The 19,636-nt window shown below is 38.7% G+C and overlaps 1 protein-coding gene across 1 annotated transcript; it reads left to right on the plus strand.

Annotated features, from left to right (window-relative positions):
- The first annotated feature begins 1,627 nt into the window (after positions 1-1,627).
- On the plus strand, positions 1,628-19,316 carry LOC120742336. Its single transcript, XM_040045612.1, has 11 exons — positions 1,628-2,110; positions 3,235-3,405; positions 3,575-3,700; positions 7,099-7,213; positions 7,734-7,951; positions 13,419-13,616; positions 13,737-13,931; positions 14,188-14,254; positions 14,938-15,203; positions 16,277-16,617; positions 17,182-19,316. Exons 1-11 carry the CDS (start codon positions 2,026-2,028, stop codon positions 17,755-17,757), a joined length of 2,358 nt encoding a protein of 785 aa, XP_039901546.1. The 5' UTR covers positions 1,628-2,025; the 3' UTR covers positions 17,758-19,316.
- Positions 19,317-19,636: the final 320 nt, after the last annotated feature.

The following is a 19,636-nucleotide window of genomic DNA, read 5'->3' on the forward strand; positions in this document are numbered from 1 at the left end:
TTCTTTTCCCCCTTTTATGCTTCGTCTCTTTTTCTCCTTTTTCCTTTCCCCGAGTGCTTTCCCCTCCCCTTTGGCCTTTCACCGACATGGGGGCTAAACTTTTTGTTCGATCCCACCATCTTCTCGATCTTCCCCCCCCTTCACATTTGAATATTAAATTATTTTTGTCGCACCCTTTTTTGATTGTTTTCGACTAGAATGCTTTCCGTTTCACTGCTGAATCTGTTGACAATTATTCATAGTGGAGATTGGGCTTCTGTTCCTTTCACTTCTTTTATTTTATAAATAAAAATAAAAAAAAACATGTTTCATCACCTATGTTTGATATTAAGTTGACCCATTGACAGTTACTTGCATCTATTTTTGACATGTAATTGGTTGAATGTGTATGGGAATTTTAGTAGATGTACAGGCCGCGGGCGGAGATAGGTGTGCTGGGTGGAAAGCTTCTAGGGGAGGGCGTTGGTTGCCGTTGACCACACATTTGGGCCCCGAGAATTGGTCCGAATAAGCTGGGTTGTCTGTTAAACTTTTTTTTTCTTTAGTAATTTTAATATTGTTTCTTTTGTAAAGTTTTTAACTTCGTGTTTGATGTTAGTAAAGTATAGACTCTCGCTACTAAATAGAAAGCTAAGGAGAGATATGATGTGAAAAATTTTTAAAACATGAAAAAAGAAGGGGGGGGGGAAAAAAGAAGATTTGATGATCTTTCGTGGAAATACAATAGATAAACCTCACCTGATTCCTGGTTTTTATTTTCTGTAAAAAATCGCTCGCCCTTTCGTCTGCTTTCCCGCGTCTACTTTCCCTTTTTGTCTTCTCCCCTTTTCAACCTTTACCTCCCTTCCCCCTCTTCCTCTCCCCCTCCTCCCTCCCTCTCCCCCCCCCCCCTTCCTCTTTACCACTTTTAGAAAGTCCCACAGACAACTATACAAAAACCATTACAGCGACTAAAAGGAACATAAAACATTCAAACATGACATGTAAAATATATGCAAAGTACTGTAGATCAACTTAATATCAACATATGTGATGAAACCATTTTTTTTGTTATTGTTATTTATAAAATAAAAGAAGTGAAAGGCAACATCATCCACATCTTCAAGATGAATAATTTCAATGCGCTAACTCATTTAGAAAAAAAAGAAAAAAGAACAAAAATAATTTAATAGCAATGTTAAATTTGTTGTAATATCTAGAATATTAGGTATCACAACAAGTTTACCTCATGTCTTTTAAAGTCTCAAATTGTCTGTTCACGCCCTGCTTGTAAAGGAAAGCATGAAAACAGATACTTAAATATGGAAATACTAAAAGCTTAGGCGATGGAAAAGAAACCTTGGACATAAAGTAGGCGTGATGAGCTGTCAGCCTCATAGCTCTAGGCACATAAACATTTCATAACAACTTTAGAGAGTACATCTGTTATTCGTTTTCCAAGATGTTGTGAAGCTGTCACGTCTAGTATGACAGCTGGTGCATGATGAACTATCAGTAAACGCATTTGGCTCGATGCACATGAAAATCTGCAATTGTACCATGAAGTGTTTCTGTGCAAAAACAACTGGTTTTGAGTGTCTAACTTGCAGCTTCAGAAAGATTCCCTTAAAAACCTTCCTCACTGGACTTGATGGATATTTTTTGCCTGCACTTTCTTAATCACTTTCCGCTGTTCTTCTCATTATCGTCTTTTTATTCCCACTAAATGCACTTTCCACTACCTTTGCCAATATTTTTCCATTCTTACTCAGCACACATACCGGACTCATAACAAGAGGAGAGGAACAGGAACTGCTTGCAGACCCAGTACAGTTGTGCACAACTTCAGACCAAATGCAATCTTTCACAAGATGAGAGCACAACGGAAGGAATGGGTTAAAGATTTCCGTCCACCGTGCTGACACAGGAAAATGAATCGTCTATAGCCAGTTACACTTCAGACAGACCAGGATACCGTGGATATCATCAAGCTTTTGCTCCTTTCTTGGAGTTTCTCGGGAGGTTTCTTGCTGTTTGGCAGCCACCATGCTTCCTTTCCTCACAAAGAGCGTCCCCCTAATCTTCCACCTCTTCCTAAATCTCAGTTTGTGTCTAATGGGCTGGACACACGGTAAGTAAAATACATTATATTCTGATTCTGAAATTCCAATGAGACCGTCTTCGTGAACTTTTGTGTCTTTATGGGAAAAAAAAGTTTTAACAAGAAATAAGCCAGCTGACTGAGTTGCTGACTAATTGTGGAGTTATTTTATAACTATGAGTCACTTCTTCTGCTCATCTGAGACTTCAGTCACTTCATGCTATGCACTCAGTGTGGCTTACTGAAACAAGAGTAAAACGTACACAGATACAGATATCAGGCATACCAGTGACTAAAGCTGGGATACTTTTACAGTTGAATTCATTTGCCTTTGTGAGTAGATTTAAACCTGGGAAAGCTGTAATTGTTTGTAGCCCTTTGGGAGCTATAACCTGAGAAACATGTTCACTGATTGACTGCAGTTTTCTGTTTGAGAGAAAACTACCATTATACAGCAGGTATAGTCATTAGTGCTCCAAATGAAGCATTGTAAATTGGATTTTGGGATGTATTTGGATCGTTCTCAAGCTGCTCAATGTGATCAGCATCAATGTGACACTAGGTTTAACCTCCTAAGACCCAAACTCTTCCACAGCGTGCATTTTTAATTTCTCTTTGATCTTTGGGCATATTGGGACCCGATGAATGTAAAAACAAAATTACCTATTTTTTTTTTTTACCTAATTTTTGTTTCTAAGAAAAATGAGAGCCACATATGAGGACATTTGTTTAAAATTTCGATAGAACAGTAGCAGTATAATGTCCTCGTAAGTGGATATCAGGCCCTTGTAGAGCAAAATTTAGTATTTTGGTCAAAATGTGATGGCCACATATGTGGATGCCAGGTCCTAGGAGGTTAAACAAGGGCAAACTGAGATTTGGTGTACACACACTGTATACTCGTATAGCCCTGTTTGATTTTGATGTTTTTTACCTGCTGTAAAAGATCAATATGGTGCCATTCCATCATGTGATATGTTCTTGGAAGTTTGATCTGCCTCATCAGACGATATTTGAAAGGGACTTGTTGGTACTGTTGACTATTTTTCTACAATCACAAACACGTAATTTACGATTACTTATTTTACTTATGCTGAGGTTTCCACTGGCAGCTCTTAGATTTAAAATCTAAATATTTTCCTTTTCCTTCACAGCCCTGAGGGGAGACAACTGCCCGAGCTCTCAGTGGAACGTGATGTGTCGCCCGTGTTGTGAGTACCACCTGATCCAGTGTCGGTGTCCATCAAAAGGCACAAGGGTAGGCTACACTGTTCCCTGCTGCCGCAATGTCCTGGATGAATGTGACCCCTGTATTGTTCATCCAGGTAAATTCTTGTCCTTTTCTGTTTTTTCTAAACAAAACGTATTACATGATATATTGTTGTGAAAAAATATCAGAGCTGTTGTGGTATACTGCAAATGACTAGGAGTTCCAATTTATCTTAAAAAATGTTTTCGATTATTACTTTTTGCTCTGCCGTTGTCTCTCTCCAGGCTGCAGTCTATTTGAGAATTGTAAAACCTGCAACAATGGAACATGGAGAGCTAATGATGACTTCTTCGTGAATGGGAAGTATTGTACTGAGTGCCGTCAAGGCTGGAGTGGAGGGGATTGTAAAAGTGAGTAAGTGCTTTAATGAAGTATTCCTGTGAGGCCTGACCAAGCTACAGAAATGTCTAATATTATGAATCATATTCTTAAATGTGATTGCTGATAGGAAAACAGAGATCATGCAAAGCCTACATTATGAAGTGAAAATGAACAGATAAGTGCAGTGCTGATCTTTTTTGTAATAGCATCTTTACAATCCCAGGTTGTTTTTCTCTAAGGGATTTTCATTTTATGTCACATTTGCCAGTGTAGTGTCTTATATTTAGTCAAAAATATTGGGATGCTATGTAAAATGTAAATCAAAACAGAATGCAAAAATGTGTCCTCTCATGAATCCACACTTTATTCACGATAGAAGACATCAAATATTTAAACTTTGATGAGTTATTATTTCACAAAAGTGATTAGCACATTTTGAAATGTTGGGATGGGGCCACAAAAGGCTGGAAAAGTAACTGGTTCTAAAAAGAAATACTTGGAGACGTGCTATATAATTAGTTAGTTTAATTGTCTACAGGTCAGTAACATGACTCTGTATGAAGACAACATCCCTGACAGAGTCTGAACTCTCACTTTTTATACTTATCTGTATAAAAAGGGCATCTTAAAGAGGCAGAGTTTCTCAGAAGTTGAAATGGGCAGAGGTTCACCAGTCTGCAAAAACTTTAATCTGCAAATTTTGGAACCATTTCAAAATAATGTTGCTCATTGTAAAATTGTAAAGAGTCAGAAGATCCCATTCAAAGATTCAGGGAATCTGGAGAAATCTTTGTGCATAAGATACAAGATCAAGAAGTTAATATTGCATGCCTGTGATCTTCTGGCCCCCAGCAGTAGTGCATTAAAAACACACAACAGGAACACTTCCAGAACACTTCCATGTCTCAACTCTGTATATTTTTATATATTTTATTTATTGTTTACTCTATTTAATTTGTAAAATATGTGTACACACACACACACGTAGAAAAATATTTAGTATACACATCCAGAAATGCATATACTATTATATATTGTACATATATTTATTAGTTTCAGATGTAGCCATTCTTGTATTTTGCTTGTTTACATTATTGTATTTTGCACAACTCTGTTGCTTGTGAAGCTCGCACACAAGAATTTCACTCACATGTGCTGTACCAATGTACCTGCACATGTGATGTGACAATAAAAGTGATTTGATTTGATTTGATTTGAAATCAAAGTTCACTGTGCCATCTGCAGATACAGGTTAAAGACATATGTGAAGATGATCCCAGCTTCTCTGAATCAAAGCACATTTAAAATAGACAGTGGAAAACTGTTCTGTGGTCAGATGAATCTAAATTTGAGATTCTTTTAGGAAAACATGGACGCTGTTATCCTCTGGGTTAAAGAAGAGTGGGACCATCCGGCTTGTTTGCAGTGCTCAGTTGAATACACTGCATACAAACTGTATACATACCTGGAGACTTTACATAAATTCATTCAAATAACTCTAAAAATACTAAAAAGAACTATCACAACCAATAAAGAAATAACTAAGACAACAACTGACTTAATTATTTTCTTTATTGGCCAAAGGGCTCCATTCTCTGTGACTGTGATAAGATGTGCACCAGGATACCAGTTATGAGCACTAACCCAGTAAATCATATTCATGATCTGACATTTACATGGAACAGTGAGGCAGAGAAGTCCTATTATTCATCCCCCTGCATACATGATAAGTAGCTAACACTATTTACTACAACAGAAGTACAAATACATGCAATCATATTAAGAGACAGACAGCTGCTCTGCGAATAATGCCAAGCAGAAACATGTGCATAATGATATTTCATCTCACTGCTTCTATTTCTTCTTTGGACTAAGATGAAAACAATCCTCAATTCTCCTTTTTTGTTACTCAGAGCCCAGTTTTTGTGGAAGAAGCTGTGTACAGGATGCTAAATAGCACTGTGCAGCACACACACACACACACACACACACACACACACACACACACACACACACACTCTGACAGACCCTGGCCTTAGTTACAATTCATTAGAGTTGATGCTGACAGTGCTCGTTGCCACAAATGCAACAATTCTGCTGAAAGGCAGGTAAAACAAAAAATATAAAAGTGACTTATGACTGAATAACAGGCGTCCATCCATCCATGCATCCATTCTTATCCGCTTATCCTTATCAGGGTTGTGGTGAGGGGGCGTTAGGGTGCTGCAGTCTATCCCAGTTGTCATAGGACGAGAGGCGGGGTACACCCTGGACAGGTCGCCAGTCTGTCGCAGGGCTAATAACCTTGAGACCTTGTCCTTTTAGTAAACTACTTTATTAAATTAATTAAATTACTTAATACATGTCTCCAAGGAACATAAGAACCTTTGTTTTTGTCTGAGATGCTGGTACCCTATGACATCCTGTGGCTCAGAGTGTTGTGTAAAGGGAAGAAAACATCAAGAGGAAACATCACCACCATTTAATGTAAAATAAATATCTTTAGCATCTCCAAAGTATGTACAGTTCATGTATGCAGCAAAGGATATACAGGAAAAGCTGTTTAATAATCAGATCTATGGTTAAGAATTTTCAAAATGACACAACCTTCGTTGCAATACACATTATGGACATTTGGTGGCGACAGTGCTTTTTATTAGCCTAGTGTCTACTTAGAGCTCAAGTTCACAAAAAGAAAAAAAAGATGGATGAATACTACTTTAAAAAAAAAGAATATACACAACTACAGATACAGATACAACAACAACCACCACGTAATAATTTAGACCAACTGTAGTGTGAGACTCAGTGCAACATGAAGCTGATATTAGTGCAAAGTAAAAAGGTTTACTTAGTTGCCACTCCTATTCACTCACATGGTACTTTTCCATTCTCTACATTTAATGGCGTTGGGGAAATTGCCACTCTGGTGTTATTCTATCATGTTCTAACATTCTGAGTTACACAAAAGAAGGCATTTGGACATTGGGCAATCTCTCTCTTACACAGGCTTTTTACAGAATGTTCTACACAGTCTGACCAACTCCTTGAATAGACTGAATGATCTTATTCTGGGATATTTTTTTAAAATTCTAAACAACCCCATTCCCTTAGCGAAGACTGGTCAACATCAATTCAACATGGCTTTAGTATCTCGTCTTGCTTTTTCTTAACAGCATTAATAGCAGCATGATGATGATAATCAGAACCATCCAAATCCCCCCCCCCCCCCCACCCCTCCCGCACACACACACACGCACATATATGTATATTTCTTTTTCCTTTTTTTTTTGGTATTATCTGCCCTCTTACACAGCATGTCAAATTATGGGGCTTAGCTTGCAACAGTCAAAATGCTCAGTGCCACTGAGATAAGTACACATTTAATGGGTATAAGTATAAGTAATTATAGTTCTCTTGTTGGTAGCATGTGGAGGCATCATTCAGCGAGCTCAGGGTCACATAGCCCTGGAGAGTTACCCAACAAATGCTCGATGTGAATGGATAGTGCAAATGGAGAGGGGGAGCAGTATCCAGCTCAGGTAGGTAACTTTTCCAAAGATCTGATATGAAAATCATTCAACACTGAAGGCACATGATTTGATCAAAGAGAAAAGATTTAGTTAAGTCTCTATTTGAAAGGCTCAGAAGAGATCAATGTGACCTCAGGTAATAAAGAACTGCTGAGCTGCAGATGATACAGGAGAGAGTCAAGCAATCTGGTGGTTGCAATTGACTGTGTTGGAATAATAAAAGAGCTGGAGATGAGCGTACTTTAGAGTGAGGACATTCTTGGGTTCAAAGCAGGGTAACAGTTACAAAACAAATGGTATCATTTTGTTTGTTTGGGAAAATAATGTACTTTTCAGTAAAAATACATAGTAGAACATTAACATAAGATATAGAAATTTCTTTCAAATCTATACTTTGGATTGCCGTTAACTAGTATAACTCATTCATCCCACTTTATATCTGTCCTGTTAACGTGCTATACATCAGACTTGGCATGGGGATTAACTCACATCAGGTGACAAACATCATTTCTGTATTGTTTTGCTGCAGATTTTCACTGCTGAGTTTGGAGTCTGACCACAGCTGTCGTTACGATTACGTCGAGGTCCGTGATGGTGACAGTCTGACTTCTCCTGTGATTGGTCGGTTTTGTGGGGATCAGTTACCTCCTCCAATAAAAAGCTCCGGGAACTTCCTACACATTCTCTTCACCTCTGATGGCTATAATAACTTTGATGGCTTTGTTCTTACATTTCAGGAAATTTCAGGTAGGTATTAATCATAAGCAATGTGAATGCATACACACTGCCGCAGGACAGACAATATAACACAAACACTTAACATTATAATGCAGCGTAATACAGTTGGTCACAATAATGTTTTAAAGCCTGTCCATGGAGGCAGACTGGATTTATATTGGATTACATTACATTACGATACGTGGCCTTTTATTTTGTTATCACGGTATATGAGTCAGCGTATGCTCTGTGTGAAGGGTTTTTTTCCTCTATGTAATCCACATACAAAACAAACAATACAAACAATACAAATGTGTTAGGCTCAGTGTGCACACAGGCAGTTAACAAATTAGAGAAAAAGCATTTTTTATTATAATTAGAGGGAAGAGTTACACTGAAAAAAAGGCCATGTTGGATTTACTTGATTCAATAATGGACATTTGATGCACACAAATGTTTTGCTTTGGCAGAAAATTAAACAACTGAGTTAAATCAACACAACTTTTTCATATTCAATAAACCTGTGCATTTTGTGTTGCTAAAACGCGATTGAAACATGTTCAGATGAACTATTCAATAACGTTTACCCCAATACTACTTGGTCACTTAAATACTACATGTTGTCTTCATATTACATAATGTTCAACAAAGTCTAGATCCTGGTTACCATAAAATTTGAATGGATTTACAATGACTACCATCCTCCGGGTTGCAGGAGGGCTGGGAAATAACCCTGAAATGATAGGTTACGAGGCAGGGTACACCCTGGACAGCTGACCAGTCTATCACATAGAAACAAACAACCATTTACACTTACAGGTAATTTAGAATCACCAGTTAACCCTAACTCTAATAACTGCATGACTTTTAACTGTGGGAGGAAACCAGAATACCCAGAGAGAAACCTGCAAACTAGCCAGAATGTGGATTTGAACCCAGGACCTTCTTACTGTAAAGCAACAGCACTAACCACCATGCCAACAATCTAGGAAACACAGGAAAGCTATGATTTCCTGTGTTTGATGCAGAATTTTTTTGTTTTTGTCCTTGACAGGTTCATCCACAATAAATAGCAATAGCATGCACGTGGTGCGTGTATAGTTCTCTGCCTCTTATAACTCCACTGATTTTCCTGCAGTTTGAAATCTTGTGCGATCTTGTGAATTTCATGAGTTCAGCAACTAACCACTCTTACTAGATTGTATCAGGTCGTCTCAACAAGAACAAAGTAAGTTTTTGAATTCCATGAAAATCCTACATGATTTAATTACGTTCATAGTAACATGAAATTATTGTGTTCAAATTACAAGTTAGACTTTTTTAATGTAACAACCACCCAATAGTGGTGGCTGCTCGACTTGACTGAGATGGATGCCTTCCTGAAACCACGATCTAAAGAGCGCGAGTCTGAAACCCGTGCAGTGTCACGGGATTTAACATTGCTATATTATTGACTTACTTCACTTGAACATGATATGAACAATTTAATCTACCCTCTCTGCATATCATGTAGTTTCTACACTATATAGTTACACTTAACTTTAAAGCATGAGGCAATTGTGTTAAATACACGCAAGATGCTTATGTAAATCCAAGAGGTGGCCAATCCCTTTTTTTCAGTGTACTGCAGACCTGTACAAAGCTGTTAGGACTGATAGCGTCTATTTTATGATATACATATAACAAATACATGGCACTATTCATGTATTTTGTTTCTATGCAGCACATTTCGTCGACGTACCTTTACTTTCACTCTTCATCTGTGTCTGTGCAGCCTCCTTCATAGGGCAGTGATGTGAGACGGACAGTCAATGACACAGATTTATCATACCTGCTCCTCTCTGCCCCATTTACTGCCTTTAAAGCAAATCATGCATCTAACTTCAGTCCCATTTATACAGTCTTTTCCCTCATTGGGCATCAACTGTGGTTTCCTAATCCCAACATATCAAAGCACCATGGCATGAATGAGAGTTATGGCAGTCTTCAGTAATAATTCTGTTGGAAAAAAATAGAGGGAAGTATCCAGAGAATGATTTAAGATTTTTTTCATGTATGCAGAAGATGCCCTATTATTAGTAATAATCTCTAGTGCAACATTGAGCTTCATAGTCCTACAAGATCTATCTATCTATCTATCTATCTATTAGGGGTGCAACGATACACAAAATTCACGGTTCGGTTCGATACTTTGGTGTCACGGTTCGATATTTTTTCGATACAAAAAAAATGTTCATGCCTTTTTAATTTGTCATTTATTAAAAGTATAAATATATATTTTAACTCAAAAGTACAGTTTTTAAATTTAATGTTGCTGAAACAAAAGTAATTAAAAAAATAAATATATCTCAGGGCTCTCAAATTTTCAAAATCCCTGGTAGCCCTTCGGGCAGGGACTCTTCAGTTTTTGGTAGCCCAAAATAAATTTAAGTAGCCCGAATAAAAAAGAGAGCAATTTTTTGATTGATGTTTTATTTCCTGTTTTGTTTCCTTTACAATATAATACATTAAAGTATAATATTGTAAAGGAAACAAAACATTAATCAAAAAATTGTTGAAAAACAAATTACAACATTGTATAAAAATTACAATCATCAACTCAAATACTTGGTTCTAATTGAACAGAAATTTCTATGAACTTGTAAGAACTGTGTAGAACATGAATCAGTCTGTGTCAGATCCTGAATTTGAAATTTCCACTGAAGTCACGGGTAAGAGACAAGTGGAACCAAGATCTAGGCCATTTGCTTTTTGAAGTTTGCAAAGACTGCTAAATTTTGCCAGTGGTAGTTCACTCTTTGCAACATAGTACACTGTTCTAAACAGATTTTTCAGGTTTATTTTTAGTATGTTATTTGCAATTGGTGTTTGTTCTGGGAAAGATATTGCAGACTGAGCAATAATGCATTTCTTGCATTTCTCACGGGTTCTAATGGGGGCCTTTCTTAAAATGACTGGTCCCAGTAACAAAGGCGCTTGTCGACTCAGAAATCGAGAGAAAACCAACAACACACCCGGCAGAACATTATGTTATTTACACGGGTGCACATAAGTGGTTCGCATGTGCGCATTCGCTGTCAAAATAAAAGACGCGCACCAGATAAGAAGTTGCAACGCGCGTTTGCGTCCATTTAAAAGGCACTGTTTTGTCCGCTAGAGTGGGATTTTCACGGCACATTCCGCACCACATCTCTGTGCGTTCATCATTTGTTTGAAGCCAGCTCACCTCCTGCAACCACTTTTCCGAGAATACGTGCTTCTTTTGTGGTTCGGACTCCTTCTGACATTTGTTTGGAGGTGGAGGAACACCAAAGTAATTGCTTAAAGGAGCTTGCTTCTTCGACATCTTTAAGAGTTCTAAACAAATGTCTGTCCTCCTCCAGAAAATCTTATGTATGCAAACACGTGTTGCAACTTCATATCTTGTGCGCGTTTTTTTTTTTTTTTTTTTTTGACAGCGAATGCGCACCTGCGAGCAGTTATGTGCAGCCCTGGTTATTTAGCTCGTCATATTGCAGCCACAGAAATTCTTTTGTCCAAGAAACCATAAAGCTGCACTTTCTTTTTGCCTTATAGTCTGATTTGTCATAACTTCTCCGTTTTGTGGTAAGCTTTTCTTTGACTGTCACTTCTTCACCCTGACCTGTCTTATTTGGCTCAGCAGAACTAAAATATATATCCTGCTGCTTTTACACACACACACACACACACACACACATAACGGTCAGCGATTCTCTGCGCGATCAACCTCTCACATGTTTAAGCTTGCTGCGGGAGATTTCACTTGTCATGTTTGCATAGTAAGCTAACGATTGATAAGACGATGTCAGAGGAATTGGTGCGCAAATTATCATCACTCACCAATCAGTGCTGTCGCTCTCTATACACAGTTCGCGCGATTGCAAAGTGAAAGCAAAAAACAAGCGCAAATTCAAACGTGATTTCAATATGTCACATATTGACAGTGGCTCATCGATGCCAATGACATAATTACCCAGCTACATTTCCGAAAGTATGCAAAAGCATTGACATATATTTTTCCTTCCTACAATAGCCCGACGGGCAGGGCAGAGATAGATTTTGGTAGCCCGACTGGAAAAATCGCTAGCCCCGGGATGTCGGGCTAGCGATTTTGCAAGCCCTGTATCTGATTGAGGAATCACTCATCTTTGGAAAAGAGAGTTTATTACAGAGAAATGGCTCTTTCCAAAATAAAAGCTATACTATATGCTTCTTCTGGGCTATATTCTCAGCAGCATATTGTAGCGGGTCAGGGCTGTTCGGGGTTCTGTTTGTACAGTTATGTTTTGTTTATGTTGCCATAGTGATGGGTGACGCCCTCTTGCTGCGACGGTGTGTCCTTCCGGGGTCAGAGGGCGCCCTGTGTGTTGTTGTTGTTGTTGCTGTGCGGTTGCTGCGCTGAGCAGTTAGCTAGCGGCAGTGTTCTTCTGCAGATGTCAATAAACGGCTGTGCTCCCTGGCTAGCTCACGGGAAGCAAGACCAAACGACACCTCCGTCTCCACCTTGTCTGAGCTCGCCACAATATTAAACATATCAGGTCCCCATAAGGAGAATCATGTGCTAACGGCTGTCTAAATGACTCGGGTAAAGTTTGTAGCATGCATGCTTGTTGTTTTTGTCTGCTTCCACTTGTCTTTGCACTAGGACGATGTCGGTGTAAATGTGCAGTCATATTCGTTGTGTTCCCACTAGTGCTGTCAGCGTTAATCTCGTTGAAATGACGTTAACGCCACAACACGGCAAATCTCCGTTAACAAGCTACCCCTGATCGCCCCGTGCGTGGGGCTAGACGGCCAACACGTTAACGAGCTAACTGCGCTAACACACTAGTTCCCACCCATGTAATTGAGCATTGCGTGGCACATCCAACATACTGTTTTACTTTAGTCCATGACGCGCCAGGGTCATACGTCACATGAAAACCAAAATAATTCCAAACGCCAGATCTGAATGAGGGTGGGGGAGGTTCAATTTGCCATGTTGCAAGTAGAGCTTAACTTCTGTCTCGCTAGCTTGCCCTGCGCTCTTCCTTCTGACGATGCTGTCTGTGTTGAGTGCTCAGTGGATCTGCGCTCGACAGTGCAGCCTAGGCGGAGTAGTCGAACGCAGATTCACTGAGTGCTCAACACAGACAGCATCGTCAGAAGGAAAGTGGATAAAATAAATTACAAATTTTGTATTGTTCGATACATATGCGTACCGAACCGAAAGCACTGTATCGAACGGTTCAATATCGATACGAATATCGTTGCACCCCTACTATCTATCTATCTATCTATCTATCTATCTATCTATCTATCTATCTATCTATCTATCTAAGAGATTTACACAGATAGATACTATCTATCGATAGATATAAGTTACTTTAGCTGTTTATATTATGTCAATATAATAATGTGCACCCTTATAAATGTTATGTTTATTGGTTATTCAGTGTTATCTTTCATTTATCACAGTCAGAAAATTTCTTTACAGTGTCAGCCATCAAGAATGTAGCATGCGCAGCACCAGACAAACCAGTGAATGGATACCTGCTGCCTGTATATGGTCCAGAAGAGGAGCTCATATTGGTAAACTACCGGTGCCATCCACCTTTCAGGCTGATTGGCATGCAGCAGAGGACCTGTCTACCTAATGGCACATGGAGTGGCACTGCTCCCTCATGTGTAAAAGGTTTTTTTTGTGTGTTTTAACTCCTCCCATGGTGCTTGTTGTGTTCTGTTATGGTGTTTGCACACTATTATTGACAGTTAGGAAAGACATTTTTCTCTCTTTTGTCTCAACTGCATACAGGTCCAACAAGCCTGGTCCGGTGCGCTCCTCCACCCAAACTGCTCCACGGATATCACAGACCTGCTCTTGACTCAGCTGGAGGTGCTGAGACAATTGAGTTTTTCTGTAAAACCTCCTACATTTTAAGTGGAAACCACCAGAGTACCTGTCTTTCTAATGGATCCTGGAGTAGCAGGTCACCAAAGTGTGTTAGAGGTAACGGTTTTCAAAAAAAAAGGAAGAAAGATTTAGGTTGTAGCTGCTTTTCCTCCTCGTTGTTACATGAGGAAAAAATATATATAGAGTATAGAGTATTACATTGTAATATATTGTAAACTGGGAAGTTTATAAAGAAAGATTAGACATTCTTATGTGTTTGTCACTACAGTATTTAAGTCCCTGATATTTTTAAGCAGAATCATTTACATACACATCTACTTATTGTTGCCACCTGCTTGATTTACCTTCACAGTCTGTCGAGAACCCAGAGTTTCTGAACTTGTACGGCAAAGTGTTGTGAAGCCACACCTATTGCTAAGGTAAATTTTGCGATACTGCGTTATGTTATATGTGTGTATGTATGAGCTTTGCACACTTAAAGTTATTATTTTGGATTTTTTTATGTTACTTTGTCATTATACAAATTGCTGTGATGGTTTTACTTTGTGAGGAAAAAAACTGAACAATCCGACAGACTTTCCTCTTCCGTGTTCTTTGATTTGATAGCAGTGAGAGCAGTTTACGTAGCTATCTGGTGTATTGCCCTGACACATCTTTGAATTTTGTTCATATTCATGCCATGGGTGCTTCAAAGACCAGAGTCGCGCACTTAAGTGCAGCATATTCAAAAAAAGCAATGTAGCATGCATGTGAGAGAAGAAGTCATTTATGCCCCTTATTGTGTCCCAGATGCTAAGCACTAGTAGAACTTGAAGCAAACATAGGTTATTCTCTTCTTGGTTTTATGATTGAGTAAATCCACACATTGAAAAGGAAATGTCATTTAGCTCTAAAACAAAATAAGAAAGGACATGAGTGGGAGCACATTGGTAGAATTTGGAGGCTCAAAAAATATTGGAAATATCAGTTTGAAACAATGAATAAGCAAATCTGTATATGGGTAAATAAAAGATAAACAAGATGTATGTATATGTATAAAAACTCACAATGCTTATCACACTGAAAAGATGAGCTTTAAAGGTAAACTATCTCTTTCTTTTAGACAGCGTTCAGACCAGACTCACCTCTCATCCAGATACAGCATGGATGATTTGTTGTCCGCTGGCTTTATTCCACTAACATCCGGTGGATTGTCCAGAGAGAAAAATGATGACACCTCTTTGGCCGAGATACCTCGAGGTTTTCACCCAGTCTACACTAGCATCGACTACAAGTGTGCTTCACCTCTCTATCGAAACAAAGGAAGCTCTCGACGCACCTGTCTGAAGACTGGAAGGTGGAGTGGGCACTATGTTTCCTGCTCACCAGGTGAGATCAGCAAAAGTTTACGCCTGGCTTGTTAAGTGAAATCTCTCTTAAAAAACAGAGAAATATAAAACACCATATTGGTACATTGCACAGACACAAATACCAGCTAACTCGTGCTTATGGAGATGATACTTTTAGCTGCAAAGGGTCACCAAAGCAGGTGGAGCCACATGTTTGATTTTGCACATGCTTTTATGCTGAGTGCCCTTCCTGAAGCAACAATCTGATTTATCCTGGCTTTGGGCTGGTACAGTACCAGGAGTATGCTAGCCTGTGACCCTGTGTCTCCTCCTGGTCTCAAACCAGGGATCTTTTGCATGCAAGACAAATGTGTACTTTTGTACTTCTGTGTACAGAAAAAGTATTAGTTTCACTGACTGAGGAATAGAGGAATAGACTCATCTGGCAGGCTGTTAGTTACATACAGTTAACCAGTTTTAACCACACATTACCCGTTAGCCTTTCCTCATAATATCAAGTTTTTTTGCAACAAAGATGGTGATGGTGGAAACGCTCATCTTGAGGCTTCATAACATGATTCCAGAAACAAATGGTAGGAATTTGGTGGTTTTTTTTAAAAGCCAACCTAAAGTGGTCATTTGAGGAACTGCACTTTTTGGCTTTATTTTTCTTCTTGACCAATACATTCCAGCGTTGTTAGCAAATTTCAGAAGTATATTCTTAAGTAAGCTAAATTGATGTGTGAACTTAGCTCTTACACCTGAAAGATTGTAGTTTGACTAAAACGAAATAATGATGATCTGTTTGGGTTCAGAAGCAACCTACCGCAGATATTAGATTCATTCTGTAACATTTATATTGCAATTTTGTGACTCTTCTGCAGTTACACGACACTTTTAAATGAATCATCTTGGTCACAGTGACATCTTATTGAGAAAAAAATTACGCAGACTCATTTTGAAGTAATTCTTTGACATTTCTGGAAGTCAACTGATCATCTTTCTTACCTGTCTGTCTGTTTTTAGGGGCTAGATTCTAATTTTAAAGCCACTTTCACATCAGCACTGTAAAATTTAATACGTTTCTTTTCTTTGTCCTCTCTGATGTCACAGTTTGTGGCAAATTTGACGCTTTCAGCAGACACAACCTCTCCGACGCTCAGTGGCCGTGGCACGCAGCCATTTATATCCGCTCACCACCTGATCACACTGTGAGCACCTACACGTCCCCTGGAAGGATCATAACAGACCAGCAGGGGGCCTCAGAGGAGTCCACATTCTGGTTCCTGGCCTGCAGTGGAGCTCTTGTCGCCCAGCATAGAGTCCTGGTGGTGGCTCAGTGTGTGGTAGACAAGAACAAGCAGCAGCACATTCAGCCTGAACATGTGAAGGTTGTCATAGGCAAGCAATACCATACACCCAGGGATGTGTTGAAAAGCCAGCACCACCTGAGGGTAAAGTCCCATATGCATGACAACTTTTTACTGTTTAAACTTGCCTAAACAATGCAGTCTAAATGGATGAGCATGTAATATGCAAATAAAAAATATTCATTAATGCCTTTTTATATCAGTAAATCCTTTGCAGGTCAGGTTATATGGCAAATGGTCATCTCACTTTCACCCCACATTAAACCTAGAAGCCACCATTTGGCCTGAAAATGACCAAACAGTGCTCATAAATATGTGGTCTTACATTAGTTTTTTCTTTTTTTGTAAGTCATAAAGTGAAATGCTTATAAATTCTGCATCACAACAGTTGATAAAAAAAAAAAGAAAAATCAGTCTTAATTAAATTGAAGTTATTTTCTGGATATATTTTTGTTTGTAAATGTATAAAGTGGATAAGGTGCATATTTGATATGCACTTAAAGCTTACATGGAATGCAGCTATATTTTCTTTGGTTCTGCACATCTTGCATGCATATAATCTAATCTTGATGTGTATTCCAAAAACAACAGAACTTGGCATGCAACTCACTTCCAATTCTCCCTCATCTTCTCTTTCTGCCCCAGCAGGTTTCAGAGATAGTAGTCCATCCAAATTTTTTCTCCTCACCAGACTCTGATGTGGCTGTGCTTAAGCTAAAAGACAAGGCCAAGATCAGAGAGCGCGTGTTGCCTGTGTGTCTACCCAAAACGCAAGGAGGGGAGGTGACTGCACAGGAGGCTTACACCGCGAGGTGGATTTTACCAAGCAATCCGAGGCACCTGGGCCACTCTGCAACCTTGAGCCTGACAAAACTTGTTGAGCTGACTGATGTTACTCATTGTGAAAGAGAATTTGCTCAAGGAGGGGCACATACCACAGCGATCAGTGACAATTCATTGTGTGTCATTAGCAAACCGTCCAGTCCTCAGAGCGCCTGCCCAATTGTTATTCCAGGCATCACAACCATGCCAGCTGTGTTTTCATCCACAAGGACTGTCTTGTCAGGTCACGAGGATACTCACCGAGCCTCTAGTGCAGGCTGGCAGCTGCTTGGTTTAGAGAGAGCAACATCTTTTGAGAAAAACAACTGCAACCAACCGAGTTACACAGTTCACACACAAATTGCAAACTTTCAAGACTGGATAGAGCAACATGTGAAATAGGTGCTTTTGGTACAATCTTATAAAAGGCAGAATTTCAGCCATGTTAATAATTAAATCTGAGTTCTGTATATTTCAGTGCTGCTAATTATGCAAAACAAACTAAACTAAACTGGTTTTAAGCACCTAATGCATACCTACTTCCTATACTACCATGTGATTGTTAGAACTCGATTATGTGTTTGCACCTGCAGCGATCACTCCCATATAAAACACATCCTCATGCTTCTAAGAATAAATTGCTGTAATAAAAAAGACAGACAACTGTTGACCTATTTATTCTCAAAACATGGGTGGTTATGTAATTATTGACATCTAAAACATTAGTTCCAAGCAGTTATTGTTTTGTTTTTTAGTAAAGCTAGTTGATTTATAAAGTATATTGTGTGAAACATGTAACATGCTTTTCTACAATATAAATTGCACAATATGCATTAAAAATGTGTATTTCTGCATCATTTAACTTTTTGCCATTTCAAGTAAACTTTAATTGTGTTATATTTACAATCTATTTACAACTAGGAAATGAATTGTGTTTAAATAATTGTATCTGACAATTTGACACAAAAATCATCTGCAAAGAACCTTGTGAGTACTTTTGACCAGCATTTAAATTTTGAATCTCACATCTCAAAGCTCATCCAGTGCTTTCTTGACTACTTTCACTTACTTTTCACATTTGGCAGTCCTCCCATCTTCATCTGGTCCAGAACATACCAAGTAGGCTGCTAACAAAAACTAACATCACTGTCTTCCAGTGAAATTCAAAATTCATTTTTATTTTTCATTAATTACAAACAAATATACAGTAAACCTGCTGAGACCCAATTCCACCTATCAGCCTCTCTGAATATGGGTCTTTTAACTGTTCCATGCTCTTATTTTATAACCATTGGCCACCACATTTTTAAGGTTGTAGCTGCATCTGCACACAGATTGAGCCTTCCTACCCTATCAAGGTGGCTGAATCTGTGTTTTGTTTGCTGATAACTCTTTTTTTTCTAGGTTTTTCTTAATCTTTCACCCAATATTCTTGGCTGTTTTTCACATCTAATGTGTGGAAGTGTGTGACAGGAAGGAGTGTATGATATATGCTCGTATTTTTATACGTTTTGACACATATGAGCACTTTTTCAAACACACTGCTCCAAAAATAAAGTTATTGTTATTGTTATTATCATTATTTTATTATTATTATTTTTATTGCACATTGTTTCAGTCATTATAAAGTACTTTAGAATTATTTCAATTGCAAATGAAATAGTTAGCCTATATTAACTTATCAGGAACAAACTGACTGGCAGCTAGGGCTGGGCCATATCATACCGTTCACGGTAATACCAGTATAATGTTGGGCAACAATAAGAAAATAAAATATCACGATAGAATATGGGTAAAATGTGCACGGCCTTTGTTTTCATACGCACATGGCGGAAAAAGCATGGTGACGACGGAGAACAAGAAGGGAGAAAGCGAATCGTTGAATGAAACAGATGAACCAGAATTGGTTTGTAAAACTTCAGTGGTGTGGAACTGGTTTGGCTTTCGTCTGTCAGATACACAACAAAGCACTATTTTTGGTAGAGCATACTAGCGGGCCGTCGTTATTACCGTGTTTTTTGGAAAATACGGCACACTTAAAGTCGTATACGACTTTGCTAAGCTACGAACCCGCACCGCTTGATGGATTGTCGGAGCATTACGGCTATCGTAGGCAGGAGCCTCACGGAGTGATACGTACTGTGCTTCAACATAATATTACCGTATTGTGTGTATAACCTCTTTTTAAGTTTTGTGGATATTATACATGGTTATGCTGAGGATATGTCGGCCAATTTCCAGTGGAAATGCCTTTTGGTTAAACTGTCAGCAAGGAATTTGC

Source organism: Simochromis diagramma, unplaced genomic scaffold, assembly GCF_900408965.1.
Source record: "Simochromis diagramma unplaced genomic scaffold, fSimDia1.1 OVJJ01000079.1, whole genome shotgun sequence".
NCBI lineage: Eukaryota > Metazoa > Chordata > Actinopteri > Cichliformes > Cichlidae > Simochromis > Simochromis diagramma.